This window comes from Pollachius pollachius (assembly GCF_949987615.1).
Source record: "Pollachius pollachius genome assembly, chromosome: 4".
Taxonomy (NCBI): domain Eukaryota; kingdom Metazoa; phylum Chordata; class Actinopteri; order Gadiformes; family Gadidae; genus Pollachius; species Pollachius pollachius.
This window is the reverse complement of record NC_136937.1, coordinates 18,737,537-18,763,556: the sequence shown is the minus strand read 5'-3', so window position 1 is coordinate 18,763,556 and position 26,020 is coordinate 18,737,537. Positions and strand designations below refer to the sequence as shown.

The 26,020-nt window shown below is 45.0% G+C and overlaps 1 protein-coding gene across 1 annotated transcript in view; it reads right to left on the bottom strand.

Annotated features, from left to right (window-relative positions):
• Positions 1 to 2,837: 2,837 nt before the first annotated feature.
• LOC307074081 (uncharacterized protein) overlaps positions 2,838 to 26,020 on the bottom strand; it is a 37,902-nt gene continuing 14,719 nt past the window's right edge. Inside the window, exons 3-11 of the mRNA XM_079734083.1 lie at positions 25,469 to 25,561; positions 24,797 to 24,855; positions 22,868 to 22,976; positions 22,183 to 22,324; positions 21,427 to 21,602; positions 16,741 to 16,920; positions 13,859 to 14,084; positions 11,691 to 12,003; positions 2,838 to 5,028 (exon numbers count right to left, since the gene is read on the bottom strand). Of these exons, the coding sequence (XP_079590209.1) occupies positions 4,425 to 5,028; positions 11,691 to 12,003; positions 13,859 to 14,084; positions 16,741 to 16,920; positions 21,427 to 21,602; positions 22,183 to 22,324; positions 22,868 to 22,976; positions 24,797 to 24,855; positions 25,469 to 25,561 (1,902 nt within the window). The 3' untranslated portion in view covers positions 2,838 to 4,424. The remainder of the gene's footprint in view (positions 5,029 to 11,690; positions 12,004 to 13,858; positions 14,085 to 16,740; positions 16,921 to 21,426; positions 21,603 to 22,182; positions 22,325 to 22,867; positions 22,977 to 24,796; positions 24,856 to 25,468; positions 25,562 to 26,020) is intronic.

Below are 26,020 nucleotides of genomic sequence, written 5' to 3'. Positions count from 1 at the left end.
CACAGATTACAGACACACCAAAAGATTTAGAAAACATGACAAATAACAGAAAGTCTGCTGGGTGAAGAACAGCAATGTGCAAACACAGCAGCAACATTTGAGTTGTTGTGACAATAAAAAGATGTCCAATGGGATTAAACCACCGTAAAGATCATAAATGTATTCCAGCACAATCTGCTCTGTGCTGACATGGGCATACGGTGCATACAAACATAACGGATAACTTTAAGTATGTATGTTTTTAAACTACAATGTCCACGCACAGAGAGAGAGAGAGAGAGAGAGAGAGAGAGAGAGAGAGAGAGAGAGAGAGAGAGAGACCAGGAGGGAGAGCCCAGGAGAGAGAGACCAGGAGAGAGGGCTCAGGAGGGAGAGACAGAGAGAGAGAGAGAGAGAGAGACACACACACACACACACACACACACACACACACACACACACACACACACACACACACACACACACACACACACACACAGAGTGAGAGAGAGAGAGAAACCAAGAAAAGGAGAGAGAGATAGATCGAGATAGAGAGACTGAGAGAGAGAGAGAGCGAGAGAGAGAGCGAGAGATACCGGAGGGTCCCCAGAAATTCACGGTCCCCCTTCCAGCCTCACGTTCTAGGGTAACCCTATTACCACAGCCAATCAACGGGGGGCATGCTCGCTGACACATAACATCTGCCAGCAGCAGGGCCGCTGGCTTCCAGCAGCAGCAGCAGCAGCAGCAACAGTAGCCAGGGCTGGTTGGTTGGGGTGGTGATGGGGGGAGCATATGGTGGTGATGGTGATGGGGGGCGCATGTGGTGATGGGGGGTGCATGTGGTGGTGGAGGTGATGGGGGGTGCATGTGGTGGTGATAGGGGGTGCATGTGGTGGTGATGGTGATGGGGGACGCATGTGGTGGTGATAGGGGGCGCATGTGGTGGTGGTGGTGGTGATGGGGGGTTTATGTGGTGGTGATAGGGGGTGCATGTGGTGGTGGTGGTGATGGGGGGTGCATTAGGTGGTGGTAGAGGTGCATATGAGGGAGCAGATGACGGCAGGCCTCACAACGTGGTCTCCTTGTATCATTAGAGTTACATGCCAGAGCCAGAGAGGGGGGGGGTGACATGTAGAGAAAGGGGGAGGTGAAGATGAAATGAGATTGAGGGAGGGGGAAGAGGGATAGAAGGAGATAAATGAGAAATGGAAGGATGCAATTAGAGGGAAGGAGAGACAAAATAATGATAATGAAATAGATTGGAGAGGAGAATAAAAATGGACAGAAAAAGACGAATATAGCAGCGAGACGCAGTTTAATGGTTTGAGCCGTTATCCAACCATTTAAATGGCGTGACGACGCACTCGGACATCTAAGCGTCTCCAACGCCAGCCAGCAGCCTGCTCAACAGCATGTGACGAAGAAGGTATCCAAGTATGCTTTCAAATAACCACAGCCTTAAAACTAGGCCCCACCCAGAGTGAATAATGCTGCGTGGTGTCCTTACCTGACGCCGTTGAAGGGTTGGGATGCGCCTTTTTGTTTTGCAGAGCCTGGATAACAGGTGATGACTGGAAGGCCTCTGATTGGTCCGCTCTGGTGTTGTGAACAAGTGTTTTAAACTGTTGTTCTTGAGACAGAATCAGGTTGGACCATGTACAAGGGTGAGGCTGGTTAGGGTCTCCTGTGAGTCCCAAAGCGTAAGGTGGCTGAGCGTGACGGTGTGACTCTGTGATTGATTTGGAACAAAGGAGTCCTAATCTACAACTAGATCTGAGTCTTTATCAAAACAGGTCACAAACGCTTAGCTAACTGATGCTACTTTGATTGATGTTACTCATATAGCCAAAATAGTGTCTATATTGTTCAATTCCCATGGTGCAACGTAACTTGTACTCTATGGGGTTGTTCAATAGGTTTAACTCCCACCATGAATTGGGCCTCGCCATTTATTTAAAGGAGACATATTATGATGTTTTCCCAACAAGTAAACATAGTATTTGAGTTCTAGAAAACATGTTTTTGAAGCTGTTTGCTGGAAATAGCTTGTAGGAAAAATAATCTTGCCTACCGCTATTCCCCTCTGTTTCAGTCCCTTCAGAATGCGCTGTTTCTGGTCTCTGTTACTTTAATGCAAATGAGCTGCTGCCCATTGACCAATGAGCTCTCAGACTGAACCACAGCATGAAGGAGAAATGATTGTTGCTCTTGGTGAGGGTTATTTCGGCCATGGTTGTGAAGAGTTGGGGTAAAGGAACTTTGGCCTTGACTCTCTGAAGTCCATGAACTGCGACATGGAGGATAAAGGGATTGTACTCCCGGAGCTGAGCTGCCGGGCTGCCGCCGAGCTCCCCCCCACCGGAGCTGCTCGTCTGCTGGTCCACAAAATCTTTGGTAATATTCAAATGTGCCCCCTTCCTAGGTAGGAGGGTGCGCCGAAACTGACTCACTCATTTGGTAACTGTAGGCGGGGTACTTTCAGCAATGCATATCTCACTCAAAAAATCATGTTTCAATGTTTGCATGCGTGTGGGAGCACCAGAGACCGAAAACAACACCCCAAATCCCAGGAAAAGTATTGTTTTCATAATATGTACCCTTTAAAGCACAGTAGAAATTATGTAAATTGGCTATGAATAGGGTTAGATTTAATACTACATTAGATAGTAATTCAGGAATCATTGATGCTTATAAAAACAAAATCTCATGATGATCAGCCATTTCTAACACTGTCTGATCAACAATGAACTGTGGTTGGCAGATTGTGTTTTTGTTTTGTTCATGGTATCCTGAGGGGGTGGAAAAAAAGGAAAATAGAACCATGAGACCACGAAGCGCTTCCATTAGACCATTTATTGAGCTTCATTCAACTATGTTTCATTGATCCTTCTCTCTCCCTAAACGTGATATGTGATGATTAAAATAAATTATAAGGACCCCTTGTGTCTTTCCTCTTATTGACAAATAAAACCTTTCCTTTACTTTCCTTCTCCTCCACATCCCCTGTAGGTGATACCAGTGCTCAGAAACATACAAGACATATTAGCACACAGCCAAATACATCCTAATAAACCTGCTCTGGAACAGTAATGAGGAGACTCACAGCGCTCTCCATAAGGATGAGACCAGCGTGCTTAATGGAGAATGTCTTGTCTGAAGAGTAATTAAAATGGCATCTAAGTAGTACATTAGTGGGTAAATAACAACTCTTGATAACATCGATCCTGAAGGACCTGAAACCCCTTGTTGTTATAGGTAGAGGGTCTTCAGCACAACCTCCTACTGGACTTAAAATTGGCATTTAAAGTAATAAAAACAAATCAAATCAAATCGAACAGAGATCGCGACTGGAAGGGCTCAGCACTTGAGGCTGTTCCAGACGCAGGCTCAGAACGCCTCTACTTCCTCTCCCACGTTGCTCTCCGACCTGGGGTCTGTTGGTTCCTCCTCCGCCTGACGTCCTTTCCCCCCAACAATCAACGGCCTGGATGGCAGGGCTGCGTGGGACTGAACACACCTCCCACGTGAGGACAAGGACGCTAAATCGCTTGTTTCCACGCGGTTCTCAGCTCTATAAGGGTCAATAAAATATGATGATAAAACCTAGATGCACTTTGAAAACCCTTACATTCTTTAACATCCTCAACCTTGAAACAAAACAACAACTGCAGCCTCAAACAGGGTGACACGAACACCAACCCAGTCAAACTAAACGGGCTCCTTTCTACTCATCCTTTTTCATTCTTTTCAACTTCCTTGTCCCATCACTTGTGTAGCTCCAGAGGTCAGGGTTCGTCTGAGGTTCACGCCCTAAGAGCAGACCCTGAAGTGGCGCTCCAAGGTTTTTGCCGAAACAAAAATGACAACTGAATACCATCGTCCATCAGCAGCAAACAGCAGGGGGCAGTGTGATGACTGTTACAGTGCAGCGGTTCTTGTGTTTGTATTGTCGTGGTCTGTATCCGTCGATACGTCCACTGTGTGATCCGCCCAATCTTTAGACACAAGACGGTCTGATCCATTTTTTAACAGAGATAAGATTCTTTAAACAGTCACATACTTGGCGGAATTATGATTGTTTTCTTTCTTTAACAACACATACTACATAACAGCATCATACCAAAAATATTTCAACTAGCAAAAATAAAATGTGTTCCCTTGCTGGCTTTGTATTCTCAGGATTTTTAACAGTGCAACCATCGGCTAAATACATTCTGCAGAGCATTCTAACCACTAAAGTAAAATCAGATCCTACAAAACGCTACATCTGCTAACACGCTAATAACGCAGTACCTAGATCACTTCCCCAGTGACAGGCAAGCGTTAATCTTCCAGCGGTTCCCACCGGTAGTGACTGAAGTCTCTGCGTTCAGACGAGGTCCGACCGTAAGACTCTAAAGACTAAAGACTTTAAGACGGGCGGTCGGCTGGGGGCGCCGCTCCTATCCGTCCAGCAACTCGTCCTCTGAGAAGCTGATGTGCAGGCACGTGTCGTCTGCCGGCGACAAAGAGAAGGGGTTGCCGCCGTGCGTCGACACGGGATACGACCCCGGCTCCGACCTCGAGCCCGGCGATGAGGTCGACGAGGAGGAGGAAGAGGAAGGGGCGTCGTTGAAGGGGCTGTCTCGGCCGCTGGACGCCGTCAGGAACGTCACGCGGTCCTCAAACAGGTCCTCGTTGTTGTTCTCTTCATCATCGACGTCGCGCAGGGCGGGCGAGCGCGGCGCCGAGCGGGTCTCGGAGCGCACGCCCGAGTCCTCGCTGGCGGAACACGACACGTTCTCGCCCCCGCCCACGCTGTTGATGTTGTTGTTGTTGGAGAGGAGGTCGCCGTTGGTGATGTCGCCGTCGCTGAGGGTGTGGAAGTCTGCGGAGGATAGGGGGGAAGGGTTGGCATCGGGCAGGGAGGAGCTGCTGCTGCTGCTGATGATGACCTCGCTGGGGGGGGGCACGGTGACCTCTGACCCCGGTGACAACATCCTGCTGGCCCGCTTGCGATTGAAGGCGGGCGGGGGAGGGTCCAGCTTGGGGATAGGGTGCTTGAATCTGCAGGGGGAGAGCGGAGGGACAGAAGACTGCTTAGAGGACGGTTTGACAACAGCAGGTAACTTTCTTCTAGGTGATATGAAGAGCGAGCGGAGTCACTTTGGCGCCCTTGCGCCACTGGACCTCAGGTTTATGCCACCCCATTCTTTCTCCCATCAGAACTTTATGCATTTTTACAACACAACCCTCATAGATTTAAGATTTGATTGAGTGCAAACACGTCACATATCGTTAATCATTACAGAATGAGCCTCATAACCAATGCATTATATACACTTGGTGACGCATAGCTCTAATGAACTGCAGTACCAACATTGCTAGCAGCTAGCATCTTCTTGCCTCCCTTTCACCTGTACCTAAAGCGACGTACAGTAAAACGTCTTTAAATGCAAGGCTCGGGGTTACGGCCAGTGTCTCAATGAAGCCTCCAGTTTGTGGGCAGACATTGGGGATTCAACACAGAACGTTTTTGGTTTGAGAGTCGGACCCCCTAACCACTATATTATCAAGACTTGTGTGGGAGCAGCACGACTTGTAATGAACCGGCTAATATGTTTCAGGGTGTGAGTGTGTGGGTTCAGAAAGCAGTCCGACAGCTTCTCAAAGGAAATTAAATCAATGTTTTGCAGAGAGATTTAAATACTGTAATCCTCAACATTTTCATTTCTAAAGCGGTAATGGTGTGATGTATATGCTCTCTCTCTCTTCCTCTCTGAGTAATGCCTGTTGTTACGTGTGCACATAGCTACACACTGCAGGGATTGAGAGAGTGAGTGAGGGAGAGAGAGAGGGAGAGAGCGAGATAGAGAGCGAGAGAAGGAATTGAGGAACTAGAACGTCAGGTTTCCCTCTACCTTGGAGGTATAATAAAAAAAAAAACACCCCCACACACACACAAACTCTATAAATAGCTATACCGCAGCCTCCTTGATTGTACATATCATTGCCAAAGTGTAGACGCCCACACACACACACACACTCATGGATACTGATAGACAGACAGCAACACACATTTAGACCCAAATGCACACCACACACACCGCCTCCATCACCCCTATTCATCTAACAGGTGGCTGCTGAATAGATGTGGTTTGCGGTCGAGGCTGATCCAGTCATTAACTTGAGAGCTTCATCATATTAGTAGAATGTATCAGTAGGAGTCTCTCTTCACAGGCAGTAGCTGTACTGCAGTATTCCACCGCTTCCCTGACGGATATACATGAGTTTTTATAACCCATACGCTACCTTCATTTGTGTGTGTTTGTGTTTCATTTGTGACAGTAGCTCAGGAGGTAGAGCTTTGTATATGTTTTTGTGTTTGTATATGTTTGTATGTGTGTGTGTGTATGTGCGCGTTGTGTTGTGTGTAGCTAGCTTTAAAAGTCATCCTTACTACGAGGGGCGACAGTAGCTCTGGAGGTAGAGTGGGATGGTACACGGTAGGTTGCTAGTTCGATCCTCGGCTCCTAGCGGAGTGTCGAGGTGTCCCTGAGCAAGACGCCTCACCCTGACTGCCCCTGATTAGCTGGCTGTCGCCTTGCGTGGTTGGCTCCACCGTCGTTGTAAGTTGCTTTGGATAGAAGCGTCTACAAATCCCCTAAATAAGGGCAGGTCCATAAAATGTGGGAGATCTTTTACGGGGAAAATAATTCTTAAGCGCTCGTTCATTTTTTACCCCGATACATAATGTGTGATATATATGTATATCCTCATGTGCCTTCATGGACAGGATAGTCAAGAGCGAGGAGAGCCGGTTGAAGATGAAAGGGACCCCCCCCTGTAGCGTAGGACCACCGGCGGGAATCGAGCCTGGGCCACGGCCCCCTAGGCTGATATACACCGTGTTGGTGCTGTTTGGTGGAGGGGCATCTCATGGCAACAGCACTCCTACCCCAGCTGAGCGCTGACGGATTCATTGTTTTGACAGGAGGGTGACCCACTCCTCCGTCTGTCGGATTTCCATACGCTTGACTCAGCGCCCCAGCATCGATCCCCCCCTCCCCCACCACCACCCCATTGCTTTCATGTCCGCTGTTTGATCGGCCCGCTTTATCGGCCCTTTGTGTCGGTGGTGTCTTTGCTAGAGCAGGAGTCAACCCGTTTATGCGTCGCTTCCTCCCTTTTATTGACACTTTCTGATCCGTCTCAGTCCCTTCCATATTCATGTCCTTGTGTTCTCCTCAGCTCTGTTTCTGCTCTGCTCCTCTGCGGCCAAGTGAATGCAATCCTGTTGTTAATGTTATTCTCACTATTAGTAGCAGTATAGTTACAGTAGAGGCAAGATGAGCATAGTAATATGATGAGCCAATGCTGAATATAACTATCAGTATTAATAGTGATAGGATCATTTAGTGATATAAGATTAGGTTTGTCTGATAATAGTTATAAACAGACTAATAAGAGTTGAGTTGATGAGTGTGCGTCATACTATTATGTATCTCCATGACGGCGCCAATTGCAGTCCTAACCATTCCTGGAAGGAGGGATCGCTCTTTCGGAGGATTTCCTTGCTCTCTGGGGGGCGAGGCTTAAGCAGGGTGACATCAAATCTAGCCTGTAAATCCATTTGAGACTGGAACTGTGATTAAGGGCTACACAAATCTAATTGACTTGAGTAGTATTACCATAGCAGTAGCAATAGCAACAGAGTAATATTTGTAACTAGTCAACTGTATGTTCATAAGGAGAAAGGTCAAACAGTTAGTCCCGGTGTGGTTGTTCCCAAAAATCGTACAACTGGGAGCGTTTTAGACCCATATTTTCTATAAATGGTTCGGAAATGTACAAACCATTTGTACATTTCCACCAGAACATTTGAATAATCTCTGGGCTAAGCAGCTGTGTAGAAAATATCGCACTGCACACAGACGACAGGCGATTATCTACACAGCTGAAGGGTCCTCAAGTTCATGCCATTGTTAAAACCCCTAATACTTTTATTTTGAAGGAATAAACCACCCAAGACAAAAGTTTTCGTCTCTAACTCGTGCCTCATTGCCACAATGACTGTCTTCTATCAAAGGGGACATTGCTTTTTACGTGTTATTGCGTAACAAACACAGATTCACAAAGAGGTCTGTGATTGAAATGCTTTGAAGAACATGTGCTACGTGCGAGTGGGATGTAGACCTGGACGTTTCACGGCTGTGCGTACTTAAATGACTCAAGGCCGTGGTAATGATGTTACACTTCTAACAATCCATTATCACCAAGGAAAACAATATAAAACATGAAAGGCCTTTAAAGTCACTACCAAAGAAATAACTTGTAAAACCTACACACAAGACCTAAAGTCCCCCCCCCCCCGCCCCCACACACACACACACACACAAACACACACACACACACACACACACACACACACACACACACACACACACACACACACACACACACACACACACACACACACACACACACACACACACACACACACACACACACACAAACACACTTTATGGAGCACATGCCCATGCCAAAAACACAACCTGCTTCTTCTGTGACGTAAATGTGGGGGAGCAGACAGGAGGAGGAGATGAGGAGAGGAGTAGGGGAGGATAGGAGGAGAAGAGGGAAGGAACGGAGGAGAGGAAGAGACGCAACAAGGCGGATTAGAGGAGAAGCAGGGAGGAGGAGATGAGACCAAAAGACGAGGAGAGGAGAATAGGAGAGGAGGAGGGGCAACGAGGAGAGGAGAGGAGTAGACGAGAAAAGGCAGATAAGAGGAGGGGAAGAGAAGAGAAGTGGACAGTTGTGGGGCGGTAAGGAGAAGCTGGCTGATGGGGCAAATTTATAAAGTGCTTCAGCTTAAGCAGGAAGGAACAGACTGATTGGTTGAGTGAATGAGTGAGTGAGTGAGTGAGTGAGTGAGTGAGTGAGTGAGTGAGTGAGTGAGTGAGTGAGTGAGTGAGTGAGTGAGTGAGTGAGTGAGTGAGGCAGTCAGTGAGTGAGTGAGTGAGTGAGTGAGTGAGTGAGTGAGTGAGTGAGTGAGAGAGGGAGTGACTGACTGAATGACTGAATGACTGACTGAGTCAGAGAGTCAGAGAAATGGAGGATGAGGGGAGACTCAAGGATGTCCCTCTCTCACTCCTTTGAGGATCTTACACACCAAAGAAGTGTGTGTTACAGTGAGAACCCTCTCTCGGCGGTTCAGTCTCACACTGGAGTGAGTGAATAATTCAGTGGCAGAGGAGCTGTGCTATCAGAGTGGTTAGAAGAGGGTTTTCCCAGACACAGTGTGGGTGAAGTAAAACGGTCCACATATGAGGGCCCTGTGAAGTGCTGGACGTTACGCTGGGCATTCAGAACACAGCGTGCCAACAGATAAGAGTTCAAGGTCAGGTCAGTGCTTTTAAAGCTGCACTATGAATATCCTTCTAGCAGCCTCTAGTGGCTTGAGTTGTAGCTACAGTTATTGCTAAATCATATAAAAGTGGAGCAGAATAAACAATTTAATGACAATTAATCCTTGTTTAGATTGATTCGTGGATGGGCCCGTATGCGTTTGTGTTTAGAAGTTGTTTAGATTCCGTTGATTTTAGAAAATCTAACTCATTTCTATTATTTGATTGGAGGTGAGCTTCCAGATGTCAGAGGCAACGAGGGTCAACGTTGAAATTGTTGAACACAAAGCTGAAAATCCGACCTGTCCGATACGCCCAAAGTAGCGTTCAGCACAAGGCTGGGCTTCAAAGTGCAACCTCATAGGAATAGCTCTGCAATGCCGAAGCTGAGATTGTATCATGTATTGACAACTTAAAGTGAGGGACTTCAAATCAGAAAGATAAAATAACTATGTCATATCTCAGAGGGATGTATCCATTACACACCTACCGAGTATGGCTATTAAATCTCCGCTCAATATCCCTTTGGGTCAAATGTAGTACAGATGGAAAAAAGATCTGCGTTTGAAGCTAGGCAAGAATCAGATTGATCAGTCCCTCCAGAAAAACGTGATTATGCGATCGCAAAATTCAACACATAATCAGCCAAAGTCTGCATATTCATGCGGGGGCCGCATTTTTTCAAATATGCCGCACTTTCACCGCATAAATTGCAGATTTCAGTGCAAAATATGCGGGGCGTGCATGATTTCATAATCCCCGCTTTTTCGTTGCAAAAAAGTCACATATATCTTAGCAGAAAGTTGAAAAATGTTGCGTTTACTTCACACAAGAGCAGCCGTTTCCCCCTGTTGCCATGGAAACGTTATAAAGTGACGTAATTACGCGACGCGAATGTCTTCGAAAAGCTGCATTTTTCGCAAGTTCCCGCATTTTTCCGCAAGTTTCCACAATTTTTGCAAGTTCCCGCAATTTCATTGCATAAAATTGCATAAATATGCTGCATATTTCATTTTCCTTTTTCAAGAAAACGTGCCGCATAATCAAGGATTTTGGCCGCAACAATCACAAAAAAACGCCACATTTTTCTGGAGGGACTGATTGATATGACTAGCTGCATCAACCAACTGCAAAACCCAGTGCCAACACCATCTGCTTATCTGAGAACCAGTTTCAGAAAGGACTGCTAGACTCAGATCATATCAGGCTTTCTACTGAGCAGCCAACAGGAATACAACCTCGAATACAACCTTGTTTCCAGTAGGAGACGAGGATGCGGGGGGATTATGGGGAGGGAAGGTCAACCTTGAGTCAGACTCACTGAGAACAGCACATCACCACAAAAATAATGAGGTTCTTATTGACTGTCTTAACAAGAGCTTCATGTTTGGTGATATTTGCACCAAAAACTAATGCTGACCCATCAGATCATGGGATTTGCAATAATTTGCTCACTCTCACTCTAAACACAGGTTGTACCAACTACTGACACCCACATATTTAGATTAAATGTCAATTTGGCAATTAAAGTCTGGGTATTGGGAATTGTGGCTCATTATGTTGGTCTCAGTCGACTTTAGGTGCTGAGGATCGAGCATTACCGTACACAAACACTATACACAAACATGTACAGACAGGGAACACAACCAAGGAATTGACTTTTCTATAGCTACATGTCTAAACCTATGTCTATACTGTCGCTGCACTTTATATTTTATGTTTGTAGCTGTACTTTGTGTTAGTAAATCTTGTTTAGTTCTCTTTAGTAACTATACTTTCCTACATGTCTGTAACTGTACTGTCAAACATGTTAGTAGCTGTACTGTCAAACATGTTATTAGCTTTAAGGTCAAACATGTTAGTAACTGTAATATCATACATGTTGGTCGCTGTCCATTCATACGAGTTGGTTGCTGTACCTTCATACGTGTTAGTAACTGTCGCATTATACATGTTAGTAACTAGTTTTATATGTGTTGGTAACTGAAGTTTTATACGTGTTAGTAACTGTACTTTAATACGTGTGAGTAACTGTAGGTATATATGTGTGTAACTAATTTAATATATGTTAGTAACTGTATTTTTTTACGTGTTAGTAACTGTAATTTAATACGTGTTAGTAACTGTAGCTTTATACATGTTAGTTACTAGTTTTAAACGTGTTAGTAACTGTACTTTCATACGTGTCAGTAACTGTAGTTTTATACATATTAGTAACTATACTTTCATACGTGTCAGTATGTGTTAGTAGCCGTCCCTTCAGACGCGTTAGTAACTATCCCTTAATACGTGCTGGTCGCTGTAGTAAAACAGTCTTACTTTTCGTCCAGGTAGGAGGAGTTCCTGGAGGTCAACAGGACGCCCTGCCCCCCGGTCCCCTCAGAGCGCTCTCCTTGGCTCTTCTGCTCCTGCGCGGTGATGAAGGCGCCGCTCGCGGCCGGCTGGGCGCCGTTCCCCAGGTTGAGCAGGTTGAGGTAGGACTCGGCATAGTCCACGCGGGCAGGGGGGTTCTGCGAGGAGGGCCAGGCGGGGGTGGAGGTGATGGGCGGGTCCAGGTTCTGACTGTAGCGGTTCTTCAGGTTCAGGGACATGGTAGAGGAGGAAACGAGGTTCCACGATGACTCCCAGCCGTCTGAGCAATCAAAAGACAAACGGGGAAAGAAATGCAATCACAGGGTTTATTCACAGCAAGTGATACACATTTATACTTAGTCATTTCGTAGACGCATTTACACAGTGACTCACGACGGTGGCTGCGAAAAATCAATTTCATCAAATATAATTGGAGGGGCGACCAAAGACTGAAACTAGACAGAGTGTGGCGCAGCTCTGGGAAGAACACACAAGGTGAGCAAGGGCTTCTGTTTGAATGTGTCCTATGGTCGTTCAGAAAGTTACATCAGATAGATCCTTTCAAAGTGCTCCCTTAACTCCACGCTGATGGTATAACAAATCTACAAAAACACACTCATCTGATTGAAAAAACTGATTTAGCCTTTCACATCACATCCTTATTTAGGTGTACACTGCCTTTGTGTCACTGTCTTGTTAGGAGGGTCTGTCTAACGTCTTTCCTGCTCGCCATGATGACAGGCGGACCCTTTCTGACAGCCAATAGAGCTGGCATATTGCCAATTGCATCAATTAACTGGCCTGAGTCTCAGGTGATCATGATTAGCATTTAGCATAGGAGGGCTAACCCAGTTAATACAGACATGACACATGATATGCAAGCCTAACTCTATGAGCTCAAGACGCACACACACACACACACACACACCACACACACACGCACACACCTGCCTAGCCTGGAATATGTTGTTTTCATTATTATTTTGGCAGCACTGCCCGCCTCCTCCTTGATGCTATAACAGTCTTCCCTCGTCTGTGTGCCTTTGTGTTTTAGATCAGGTGTGTGTGTGGTGTATATATATATATGTGTGTGTGATGTGTGTGTGTGTGTATATGTGTGTATATGTGTGTGTGTGTGTGTGTGTGTGTGTGTGTGTGTGTGTGTGTTCACATCAGCATGTTTTCATCTGGACTGTATTGAAGGCAGAGCTTGCTAAGGATAAGTATTGTGTTTAGAATTGTTTTATCAACGATCTTCCCTGTGAGAAGTGTTTCTCTGGGCTAGAGAATTATACTCCCAGCGTACTTATTAATTAGGTAAAACACCCACTGAGACAGAGCAGAGATCCGGTTACAAATGCAGCACAGATTGAGTCTAGTGGAGGTCACTGCTTCAGAGCCTTACATTCTCAGTTCCTTCATTTTCTCTAGATTAAGGGAATGCTAATCTAATAAACCAACCGTTTTATTTTCAAACTGTTCAGATGATGATGCTGGTTATTCAATATTAATGATTGCAGCACACCAATGTCTGAATACTGTGTGATGATGATTGATAACACAACAAACACCAAAACAATCACTTGTACACTAATTGCACGTTGTTCAATGATGAAAATTTGTAGTTTATTTTGTACGATGATTGGGCTGTATCTATTGTATGTATACATACACATACAGTACAAAACCGTAAAGTCATATTTGTAACCTTTTCAGGGCTAAAGATACTGGAAAAGGTCCCAATCCTCTAGGACGAATACACTAGGACTCAGCCCTGCTGGCCACTTCTCTACTGCGGTTCTTCTTTAAGAGAGGCATTTGATTTTGGACACAGCCTCATTCGTAACCCTGCAGTTAGTCTTGGACAATGATGCCAAATTGTCAACATAAAGTATAAATTACAAAATTCCTTCTTCTTCTGACTTGGAAATGCAACCCAAAAAGAGACAACCCAAATACAACAAAACTAAAAACAGAATCGCCTTAACAATAAGGTGCCTTTTGAATTCCCAGAGGAGCGCTCCAGACAAGACCAACCCAATCCCTGACGGCATTCCCCCTCCTGGCCGTCCCAGGGTGAGGAACGCTCTGGAGCAGAACCAACCCCTCCTCACCACCATCATGCTGAGACTCACTGATTGTGTGTCCGTTGGTCTGGGGCCGGGTCTGAGGGATGGGCGGTCCTGGTGGGAGGAGCCCCGGCTGGGGGGCGGAGCGCCCCTCCAGGTCCTTCAGCTGCTGCACCAGCAGGGCCAGGTGCTGCAGCAGATCCCGGTTCTGGAGGAGCAGCTGGTGGACCCGGGCCTGGGCCTCCAGGCGGGCCGTGGACTCAGCAGACATCTGGTCCTTCAGCAGCTGAACCTGGAGGGGGGGGGGAGAGGGGAGAAGGAGGAGGAGGGAGGAGGAGGAGGAGAGGGGAGGAGGAGGAGGAGAACGAGAGGGGAGGAGGAGGAGAATGAGAGGGGAGGAGGAGGAGGATGAGGAGGAGAGGGGAGAAGGAGGAGGAGGAGGAGGAGGAGAGGGGAGGAGGAGGAGGAGGGAGGAGGACGAGAGGGGAGGAGGAGGATGAGGAGGAGAGGGGAGGAGGAGGATGAGAGGGGAGGAGGAGGAGGAGGAGGAGGAGGAGAGGGGAGGAGGAGGAGGAGGGAGGAGGAGAGGGGAGGAGGAGGAGGAGGATGAGAGGGGAGGAGGAGGAGGAGGATGAGGAGGTGAGGGGAGGAGGAGGAGGAGGAGAGGGGAGGAGGAGGAGAGGGGAGGAGGAGGAGGACGAGATGGGAGGAGGATGAGGAGGAGATGGGAGGAGGAGGACGAGAGGGGAGGAGGAGGAGGAGGAGGAGGAGAGGGGAGGAGGAGGAGGAGGAGGATGAGAGGGGAGGAGGAGGAGGAGGAGGAGAGGGGAGAAGGAGGAGGAGGAGGAGAGAGGAGGAGGAGCAGGACGAGAGGGGAGGAGGAGGAAAGTGGAGGAGGGGGAGAGGGGGCGAGGGGTGGAGGAGCATTGTGTGGGTGGGCAGGAGTAGGGGGAGGAGGAGAGGGGAGGAGGAGGGAGGGGGAGGAGGAGAATAGTAGTTTGTAGTTATGGGATTATTATCAACAATATATAATATATAAACCATTATTATAATGTGGAATATCATATGGTCATAAAAGATTTTCTTCTTTTGCAAACATCTTATGTTCACGAAAAGCATCCACAAATTGTGAGTGATAGACTGATCAAACATATTAAGGAGTTACAGAATTAACAACTGAAGAAAATAGCACAGAAGATGTTCAGTGTAGAGGTGTGTCAAACTTTGTTCGTCTGGTTTGCTGTTTGGTTATTAGTTTGCGCCTGAACACTGGTTCGACCCAATCAGTAGGAACCATACTGAATATCCCTGCTCCATAAACTAAATCAAATTATGTGTTTGGGGTATTTCAGTAAGGGATTTGCTGTGTATCGTTCTGTTTGATAATGGTTATCAGTAACAGCTGAAGTAAATACATGTGGGTAAATATTTCCTTGAGAAAAATAATGTCTTAGTAGTTTACACTGGTAAACACAAAGTTCAGTAATGCTGCAATGGACTGTATCCTACAATAAGCTTGATGCCATTGCCCCCTTGTGGCAAGAATATAACAAAACAACACCCAAATAGCCTCTTGGATCTCTCTGCTGTCCCTATAGACATGTTGATTTTAAAGGGGCTTGATGCATTGTGTTGTGTAGCATCAGCCTAACCAGTGATTTCTAGCACTGTGGTTTCAGCCAGGTGTGAGTCTGTGAGCCCGTAAATTTACAGTAGAGGAATAGTACAGTTAACCACCATCACTACATTAAAGCTAGGGTAGGCAATTTGTAGAAACCAGTAAGATCCATCCAATAAGTATCCAACTGAACAATTCAGTTGGATACTTAAGCCACTCCCCCAAGTCACATGACTAGCCCGCTAGCTTTAGCAATGGTTCTGCCATGCCTTATGGAAGACTCTGGTCATAGGCAGCGAGGGCACGGTAAGCCATCCAATCACTTAATTCAGGTCCAATGAAGTGATTGGACAGGCTTATTACAGGGCTGCCACAGCCACACATACAGGATTTGTATGATCGATTTTTTTCAGAGCATTTGATTTATCGATTGCAATCAGGATGTTAAGGGACTTTAAACAAATATGACAAAGAATGCTTCTCAAAATAAACTGCCTAGCCCAGTTTAAGGGAAGGCTGGGAGTGAGAGGAACACATATTGTACACCTCAGCATCATGGTCCAGATGTGCTGATTCAGACCTCATGTGTCCCGCTGTTAATTTCCCTTCATGACCATAACATTTGATCCCTAATGGTCCACTGGTTTGAATGCCATTCTGGTGACCAAGGCTTGCAGCTTGCAAAGATGCTCACAAAATGCTTCAATTGATGACGCAAGGTTTCCTTAATCTCTGAGCTTGAGGAGATACAGCAGAGGACTGTGTATGGAGGCTTAGATATGGTTTCTTATTAAATAGCAGTTTGGACCACAACACACAACTGAGTCCAAATTTGGCAGCCTAGCGGGATAAAATGTGATGGCATACACGTCCTCAGCATTGTGTGTGTGTGTGTGTGTGTGTGTGTGTGTGTGTGTGTGTGTGTGTGTGTGTGTGTGTGTGTGTGTGTGGGTGTGTGTGTGTGTGTGTGTGTGTGTTTGTGTGTGTGTGTGTGTGACCTGATGGGTCAGAGCTGGTCTCTGTTGTGATCATCCTGCATATTAAATCTAGCCTGTGGCTTCTTAAGCTGATACAAGAAGTAAATCTCTGCTCTTGGCAACAGGGGCCTTGCTTAAATATTCTTCTGGAAAGGCTTCTAGAATATTTAAACACATGCATACAGTACATACTAACATAGTGACTACTAATACTAAGCCAATAGGTCATTTATCACTTTAATCCAAAACTGTTTGGCGGTTCTTTAATCGTGGTAACAACTATCCTGCCCCACTATAGATATAGCCCGCGACCAAATTAGGTCAAAGTAGGCGGGGTCTGCAGTTCCTCTCACCTGGGCCACTGCCACCTGGGTCTGCTGCTGCTGCTGCTGCAGCTGCTGCTGCAGGAGGTGCAGAAAGTGCTGGGAGGCCAGCGGGGTTGCCGAAGACAACTGGGAGGAGGCGGGGACGGGGCTGCTGGGAGAGGCGGCCTGAGGCGTTGCCACGTTGACCACGGACCGTAGCTCCAAGTCCTGGAAGCGCAAACGAAGAAGAGGAAGAACTTTAAAAATGAAGGAAGATATTACGTAAGAGGAAGGGTAGTAAAACTAAGCCGAAGTGGTTTGAAGTTTTGGTACTTTCTTGTGTTATAGTACACTGTCTTGTGTTATAGAACACTGTCTTGTGTTAGTTTACTGTCTTGTGTTTAAGTACACTGTCTTGTGTTATAGTTCACTCTCTTGTGTTATAGAACACTGTCTTGTGTTATAGTTCACTGTCTTGTGTTATAGTACACTGTCTTGTGTTGTAGGACACTGTCTTGTGTTATAGTACACTGTCTTGTGTTATAGTACACCGTCTTGTGTTATAGAACACTGTCTTGTGTTATAGTTCACTGTCTTGTGTTATAGTACACTGTCTTGTGTTATAGTACACTGGCTTGTGTTATAGTTCACTGTCTTATGTTGTAGGACACTGTCTTGTGTTATAGTACACTGTCTTGTGTTATAGTTCACTGTCTTGTGTTTTAGTAGACCCTAGTTGTGATTAAGAGGAGGGGTTTGCTCAGGAGTGACAAGAGAGGGTTGTTGGTTCAATCCTCTACTCCTCTTCATAGTTAAGAAGAGCCGGCTCGTCTCTTGAGCAAGGAATCTATCTCCTAACTGCTCTTGACAAAACGCCTGACATGGATGTTGACATTGCGTCATCTAGCATGTGTGTGAGACATTAAATATGCACTGGGCATTAAGGGGGTGCCGTGGAATTATGCATTAAATAAAATAAGTGCAAAGACATCTACATATGTGGATTATTTGTGCAAATGATGAGGCTCACATATATTGCATATCAATATTTGATGAGCCACTTTGCTTTACTCCATAACTTATTCATAAACGTCTCAATAAGTGCATACATACTCTAGTGTATGAGTGCATCTCGGACCCAGCAGTTCTCTGTTCTAGCAGAATTTCTGGGTGGAGACAGAGCCCGGGCTGGAACCGAAGACGTATGCTTCGTTACAGAGATACTTTACTGAAGAAAACACATTTTTGTAAGCGGAGGAAGCTTCCAAAAAATGAAAAAATATGGGCAAATCCAGAGTGTTGATTTGAAACTTTTACAGAGACTGTAAAGGTTGTTGTTAATAGGAAATTATGCACTTACAGATTCCTGGCTCCAGCAACATGATTGGTCGAAACAAATATGAAGCGAAAGAAAATGAATCTCCCTGTTCACCCAAATTTGAAGTTATCTGCCGTCAGACCTCAGATATTAATCTGTAGTCTGATCTGTGAGACTAAATGAATGTAATATGTTCCTTGCATTATCCAATTTTAACGGAGAGGGAGACAACTTTCATGTTTCTGTGCTCTTATCTTGACGCCCTGGAGTTCTTTTCATGGAGGCCACTGTGGTTCTTCAAACCCACCTCATCTTGCCCCCCAAACAACAGGAACAACTCCACACGTCGTTTATAAGCTCTCTCCTTCCCGTCGTCATTCGCTGATTTCTTAAAGCTTTATGAGCCGCTAAGGCTTGGTTCACGGTTCACGTGTTTGGTCCAGCCCATAAACCTAAAGCTTCATCTGTGTGTGTGTGGTGTGTGTGTGTGTGTGTGTGTGTGTGTGTGTGTGTTTTTGTGTGTGTGTGTGTGTGTGTGTGTGTGTGTGTGAGTGTGAGAGGTGTGTGTGTTTTTTATGTGTGTGTGAGTGCGTTCAAGCTGCAAAGATCGAATTGCCATCTTGCAACATTTTTGGTTTGGTTTGAAATATAGCTGCATGCCAGTTTTATTTCAGAAGTTACTGATGGAGAATATAAGACTGCAATTAACCATTGATAAAATACCTCATAACAATAACTAAAAGCAACACAGTTGGTTTCCTGTTTTATTGGAGTAACAACATCACACCACTAGAGGGAGTACTGGAACACTCATATGGGCAGGAATGGGAGAGCTTCTTGGTACATTACAATTTAGTAATTCTCTCCCTCCCCCCTCTCCCTACTCTATCCCCCTCTCTCTCCTTCTCCCCCTCTCTCTCTCCCCCTCCCCGCTCTTCGCTCTCTCAGCCCCTCTCTAACCCTCTCTCTACCCCTCCCCCCTCTCCCCATCTCTCTCTCCCCCCTCTCCCTCCCTCTCCAATCCAGCCCTTATTTATATATTTCTCTCAATCCCTTGCTCCTTGCTTATCTCCAGGGAGCAGATGGTCATGAAGCCCTCTGTGGGATTACCACAGCTTTCCCCAAAACAAAATGAGAACCAAAAGGCAGCGATGGCCCGGTTCCTCCTGGTCGGTGGGACAGAGATGCAGGTTCTGCATTCCCCCAGAGCGCCAGTGCTCATTTCACACACTCAGACCTCCAGACAACACAGTCGCCAGCCACACCAACGCTGGAGACTCACATCATAGTGACGCAAAGCTGAAACAACATTGTTTTGCTTTCTAATAAAATATATACAATTAAATATAATAATACAATTCAAAAAAGTACTTAGTTGTGTAGCATCTTATCCTAGCTTTACGGGGAATGGGTTAACCTAGTGATTGACTCTTGGTTCTGTGAACAGCCGACAGCGATGTATTATTTCTCCTTCTTCTGACAAATGTACTTATTGTAAGTCGCTTTGGACAAAAGCGTCTGCTTAATGCCCTGAATGTTAATTTAATGAAAGAGATAGTTGGAAGACATGTTCAAATCCTGGTCCTATTCAGCGATTAATCAGAAGCTTCTATCCATAGTGACTGACGCTGAGGTCAGAGGTGCTTTATGGACACAAAACCGGTTGGGTCCAGCCATCTCGCGCAGGGCTGTCTACAGGTTGGTATCAAGGAATCAAACCCAGTAGTACCTTCCTGCCGGTCACACCCACACTAGCCGCTACAGTACCTGCCCTCCCACATCCACCCCACATGGAAGAAACATATGGTTGAGCTTAACATTAATAAAGCAGAGCTATAAATACACACCAATATGTGAACGTAGGGCTGGGTAAATTGGCCTAAAAATTAAATCTCTGATTTTTTCAAACCAAACCCCAATCATTGATTTTATTTAAAAAAAATCAATTATTATTAATTAAAAATCACATTTATGTACTTTTTAAGTTTGGATTTTATTTTTCAGATTAACAATGATTAACAAAAGCAAAATTTGGTTGCCACAGACTTTAGGCAAACTCTAAACCATTGATTCTCAAAGTGTGGCCCACGGGCCAATGGCAGCCCGCAGAAACATTCCTGGCGGCCAGCAATGACATACAGATGTAAGTAAAAAAAAGAAAAAAAAAATCCCCCCCTAAAATATTATTATATCAATATTAATTTCAACAAAAATAAATAAATGTAAAGAGAAAAGTCGACTCTCTCTAAATTTCAATTAAACCCTGTTACATTTGTTAGTTTTAATCCGACTGTACATTTCTTTGAAAGGATGAACCTCAGTTTCGTGATTTAGACCTCACTTGACCTCACTCCCAGAGGTCCACGGTGCAATGTTTTTTTTCACCACTGGGATGCTGACGGCGTTTCCTGCCTAATTGTTTTTCCTTTGGCGGCCCTCAGTTAAATTCTTTGTTCCTCAAATCAAAACTTGAGAACCCCTGCTCTAAACGCTTGCTTTTTTCAGCACATGCTGCCATGTTGAGATTTTAAAACGTAATTTGGCTCCCCCCCACAAATACGGTGGCCCGGGCGGCTGCGCCTGAAACCACCACTGACCATGAATTTGAATTCCGATTAGAGGTCGATAACTTGCCCAGCTCTATATGAACGATACATTCCTCTAGTCTGATTATAAATGTTGAACCAGTTCAAATGATCAGGTTAGTCCTTATTATGATCATATACTGAACCGAAATGCTGTACCTTAATACCCAATAGCTTGGGAAACACCAGAGAAGCCATGACCAATAGAAGTTTAGAACTCATAGCTGCTGCAGATTAGCTACAGATCCTGGGGAAGAGCTCAGTGGAGCCTACAACTCTGGAAAAGATTACAATTACACACCGGGTTGAGGATTGGTGTCATGAGTCTCAAGACTCACCTGTTCAGATTTCATCTAGACTCTGCATAGCCCCCTCCTCCCATCCCTCCTACTTATTGTATGTCGTACGTCCTGGCATATAATGCACACACTTATTGTTTGTCGTACTTAATTATAGTACTTCCTAGCTATCTTTGTTGTATACGGGGAATGGGTTAACGTAGTGATTGATAGGTTGTATGAACATCCTTACTGTACCGACAGCGATAAATAGTTTCACCTTCTTCTGACAAATGCACTTATTGTAAGTCGCTTTGGATATAAGCGTCTGCTAAATGCCCTAAATGTAAATCTAAAATGTAAATGTGTGAATGTGTGTGTGTGTGTGTGTAAACTTTTTTTAGGTCCAAAGGGGTTATTCTTTCGGTAATATTGGACATACTGCATACATACATACATACACATCATATCAGCGTGTGATACATTTTTATTGAATGATTACAGCCAACACCATCATCAAGTGAGTTAAGTGTGTGTTGTGTTGTTCTCTCACCGTGACGCTCCGTCCAGGTCGGACCACGCTGAGCTCCGCCAGGCTCTGCAGAACGCCGCTGACCGCCTGCTCACACAGGGCTGCGCCTGACGAAGGCTCTGCTCCTCCTCCTCCTCTTCCTCCCATTTTACCACCGTCCTCTTCCTCGTCCCGCTGGGCGCCTGGCGGTTTGGGACCTGGGGAGGGGGGCAGCTCGGTGAGGTACGGAGAGAGACCCCCTCGGGGGGGCAACACCCAGGCTGGGGACATTTGGATTCACTGACGGCTTCTTATTATGTTATGCATTACAATTATTAGAACTACATAAAGAACTAGATCAAAGGTTGATATATTTATTATTTGTATTATTTATTTATTATAATTATTATTATTTATGAATTTATTTTTGTATTATTCTTATTATTTTATTTTTTCTCTTTATGAATGCATTCTTACAGATTTAACAACAACCATTATAATGAATTGTGGCCAGTAGGAGTTTTTTTCCACTAATGATTGGGAGGAAAAAGATTTGGAAGTATTAGAAGTGGTATACAATTGATTCATACATATAAAAAAAATAATGAATAATGCAAGGGAAACACATTGTTATCAATAATGAATTATATATCTCACTCAAGAGACGCACACACACACACACACACAAAGAGAGGGAAAGAGAGAAAGAGAGAAAGAGAGAGAGAGAGAGAGAGAGAGAGAGAGCGAGAGAGAGAGAGAGAGAGTGAGTGAGAGAGAGAGAGAGAGAGTATGTCTTACCATCACTGAAGGCCTCCTCTGTGGACTTGTCACTGTCTCCGTCCGCCCGTCCGTCTGCTTCCTGCTCGGCGTGCTGCAGGCTGAGCTTGTGACACACCTCAAAGGCCTGGCCCACGGTCCGCACGATGCGCATGGCCTGAGCCTGGGGCAGGAGAGGGGCGAGAGACCCAGACAAACAGAGAGAGACACAGAGAGAGAGAGAGAGAGAGAGAGAGAGAGAGAGAGAGAGAGAGAGAGAGAGACAGAGACAGAGACAGACAGACAGAGACACACACATAGACAGACAGACAGAGAGAAGGAGAGACACACACAGACAGAGAGACAGAGAGAGATACAGACAAACAGACGGACAGAGAGAAAATAAATATGTTACCAAATAAAATAAATAAGAAAAGAACATACAAGTTACAGTTAAAAAAAATGATGCTTCTCTGAATAAAATGAATACTTAAATATATATTAGAATACATCTGCAAAGTGGTTAAAATAGGAAACTAAAAGACCCTCTCCACATACACATTCAGGTTGAGAAAGAAAACAAAATAAATGAGTAAATAATTAAAAAACAAATAAGAAATTAATAAAGAGAAGAGTTTTTACTGTGCTAACATGGATTTACACCACGATTTATACTTGTATGTAATGTAGGATGTATGAAGCATTTATGGAATGCAGAGGCTGGTACCTTCTTCTTAGTCTTGAAGACGTTACACCTGAAGCAGTTATTGGTGCCATCTCTGGCGATGAAGCTGAAGATCTTCAGGTCTTGGGAATCATGAGACACGTAGAAGATTCTGGAAGAAAATCATCTTAGTTAAATCCCTGCCATCTGTGACTGAATTACAAAACACGTTTTTTAATATGACATCACATCAATTTACACAATTACAGAAATAGTACAACATTAAGTCAGAGACACATTATGGAAACCTGGAATACATTTAAAATAATAATTAAATGAACTGCATTCGTTTTAACTGAAGCTGTTATTATTTACTTACCTAACCCATGGGGCAATACCGCATTTTACCATGACCAATTAAAGTGCAAACTTCAACACTTGTTTTGAAAACAACTGTTTCAAAAGTCAGTCTGCCTTCTCAACTCTCAACTGTTTATTTACCCAACTCTTCACAACACCGCCATCTCAAGGGGCCTTAGTGGCCTACATAACGATGAAATTAAGGAAACAACAACATAAAAATAGCTCAAATTTACACAGAAGATCCTCTCTCACACACACACACGCGCACGCGCACACACACACACACACACACACACACACACACACACACACACACACACACACACACACACACACACACACACGCACGAAAACCCAGGGCTAGGACTCATTAGCGTTGAGGGTATGCGGTATGTAATGTGCACACTGAGCTCTCCCACCATGAGAGACTAACGTGGCGTCAAGAAGATGTTCCGACACCCACCTGAGCAGCAAGCACTGTCCAGCCCCCAACGCACGAGGCACTCAAATCACAGGCACTGTCCAGACCCCAACGCACAAGACACTCACAATCACAGGCACTGTCCAGACCCCAACGCACAAGAAACTCACAATCACAGGCACTGTCCAGACCCCAACGCACAAGACACTCACAATCACAGGCACTGCCCATCCCCCAACGCACGAGGCATGTACTGTTACAAGTGAAACCGGTTATAACCAAAAACGGGTTAAGTAACCGCGTTACTAATGCCATATCAGATTATTCTATCGTAATTTGTCTTGACAAAAGTTTGGAGATGAATAACAGAATTGGCCTTTTACTTTACGGAAAAGGGGGAGCTCCCCTGTACTTTACTTTTGTTCCTCTAAGTCTTGTTCGTGTTCTGAGGTAAACAACCGGGATGTTTGAAAGTGGCAGTATTGCAATTCCCATTTATAATTTAAATGAATCCGCCACATATTCTTTTACTTTTAACTGAAAAGTGTCAGAGGGAGGTGGTGGTGACGGAGGTACAGAGTGTCAGGGGAAGACAGACTGCGGGCTCGCAAAAAATTGCAATGTCTGCACTGTGCCGTGTTCCATTTTCCAAATTAAACACAGCGCCTCAGGCCCTTCTATTCAATTATTACATCATCCGTCTCTGACTTCTGGGGAAGAAAAAAAGTGCTAAATTCCAAACAAAATTATCAGCAAATGTAGCTTCATATCTCAGGCAGAGAACTCTGACAGTGTTTGGTTTCTGTTATGGTTGTGTTGATCAATGAACTCGTTCCCTGCTGTCATTTGAGACTGAAGTGAGAAATGGCACAAAAAAGGTACAAACCACTTCCTTTGACACTGAAGCTCTGTCTTACTGAAAAATGGATGCGAGTTAAAAAATGCAGCGCTTTGGCCGCAGGTGAGGAGAACGAACACGGTCGATAGAGCAGGCTGGTCCCTGGACTATTAGACCCCCAAACCCTCACATCATACGAGCACTTCCAACCGCACGCTATGGATAATTCAGGGGCGACGTGGTTATCTGAGGTTAACCACACCCGACACGGCCGTGCATTAAGGCAGCGAGCACGCCGTGAGCCTCAACGTGCGGCAGCAAGAGCTGTGGGGAACAGGAGAAATGAGGGGGTTAAGAAAAGGCTCTGTACCTGTATATAGGATCCTGCATGATGAGCATCTTTCCCTCATCCCAGGTCCACTCCTTCCTCTGTGGGATGGAGAAGAAGAGAGAGGACTCAAAGACATTGAGGTACAAGGGGTTTAAGGAGGTGAAGTTATTTTTTAAAAGTTGAAAATATTTCATATTGGAATCTAATGTATCTTATAGTGTATCTGTAAAAAGTATTTATGTTGTATGTGGGATCACACTTAAGCAAATGTGTCTATGTGATCTTAAGCCCTACTAATAGAGTCTGCTCATGGTTAAAAGTGGAAAGCTCATGATAAGTTCTATTGAAGGCATGCAAAGTAGGGATGGGGGATTAAATACATTTATGTGAGAATCTGGATTCTTTGCCTTCGCAATATTTTTGAGCTAGGGTGACATAAAAAGTGAAAAAAAACGTAAGCCAGAAACTTCACCAAATTTTCACTGGAAGCTATATAATGATACCGTCCTAAAGAGGGCGCTAAAACGTCTTTGCCTATAGTCAACCTGCATCAACAATTTTCTGTTTTGTTCGGCCAAATTCCTTTAAAAATTAATGTGACCTTTATTTCCCAAACTCCAGCATTCATAATGTAAAACGTAACATCCTATTGTGAGGTTCCTGCCAGTTTCCATCCCTCTAGAACAGGCTCAACGTGGTCTGACAACGTACCTTCTGCTTTTTCCTCATCAACACTTTGACCCCATCCACAGACACCACGATGCTCACTTTCTTCTTCTTGATGTTCTTGGCCTTGAACTCATACTAGAGAGGAACACGATGATGGAGAACATTAGATCAATAAGGAACACAGGATGGAGAACATTAGACTACTAAGGACCACAGAATGGAGAACATTAGATCACTACAGACTACAACGATGGAGAACATTAGATCAGTAAACAGTCAGAGGTCCTGCAGGAGACTAAAAGGTTGAAATGCAGTGGTTCTAAATGTAGATGTTAGACTGTATACGGTGGGGGTGGTGAACACCACTATCCTCTAATTACTAAATCTCTAACCATGCATGCAAAGATACCGTATGCATGCATGAAATATGACAACACTTTCAAGCACACTTTCCCATGCGAGCCTCTGCACGCACGCAAACCCACACAGCATCCATACTCCTCTCATTCATGGCTTTCAGGGTTACCATACGTCCTTGTGGGACCACAGAATGATAGCACTGCACACACCTGCTCAGTGACAGGAGACTGTATG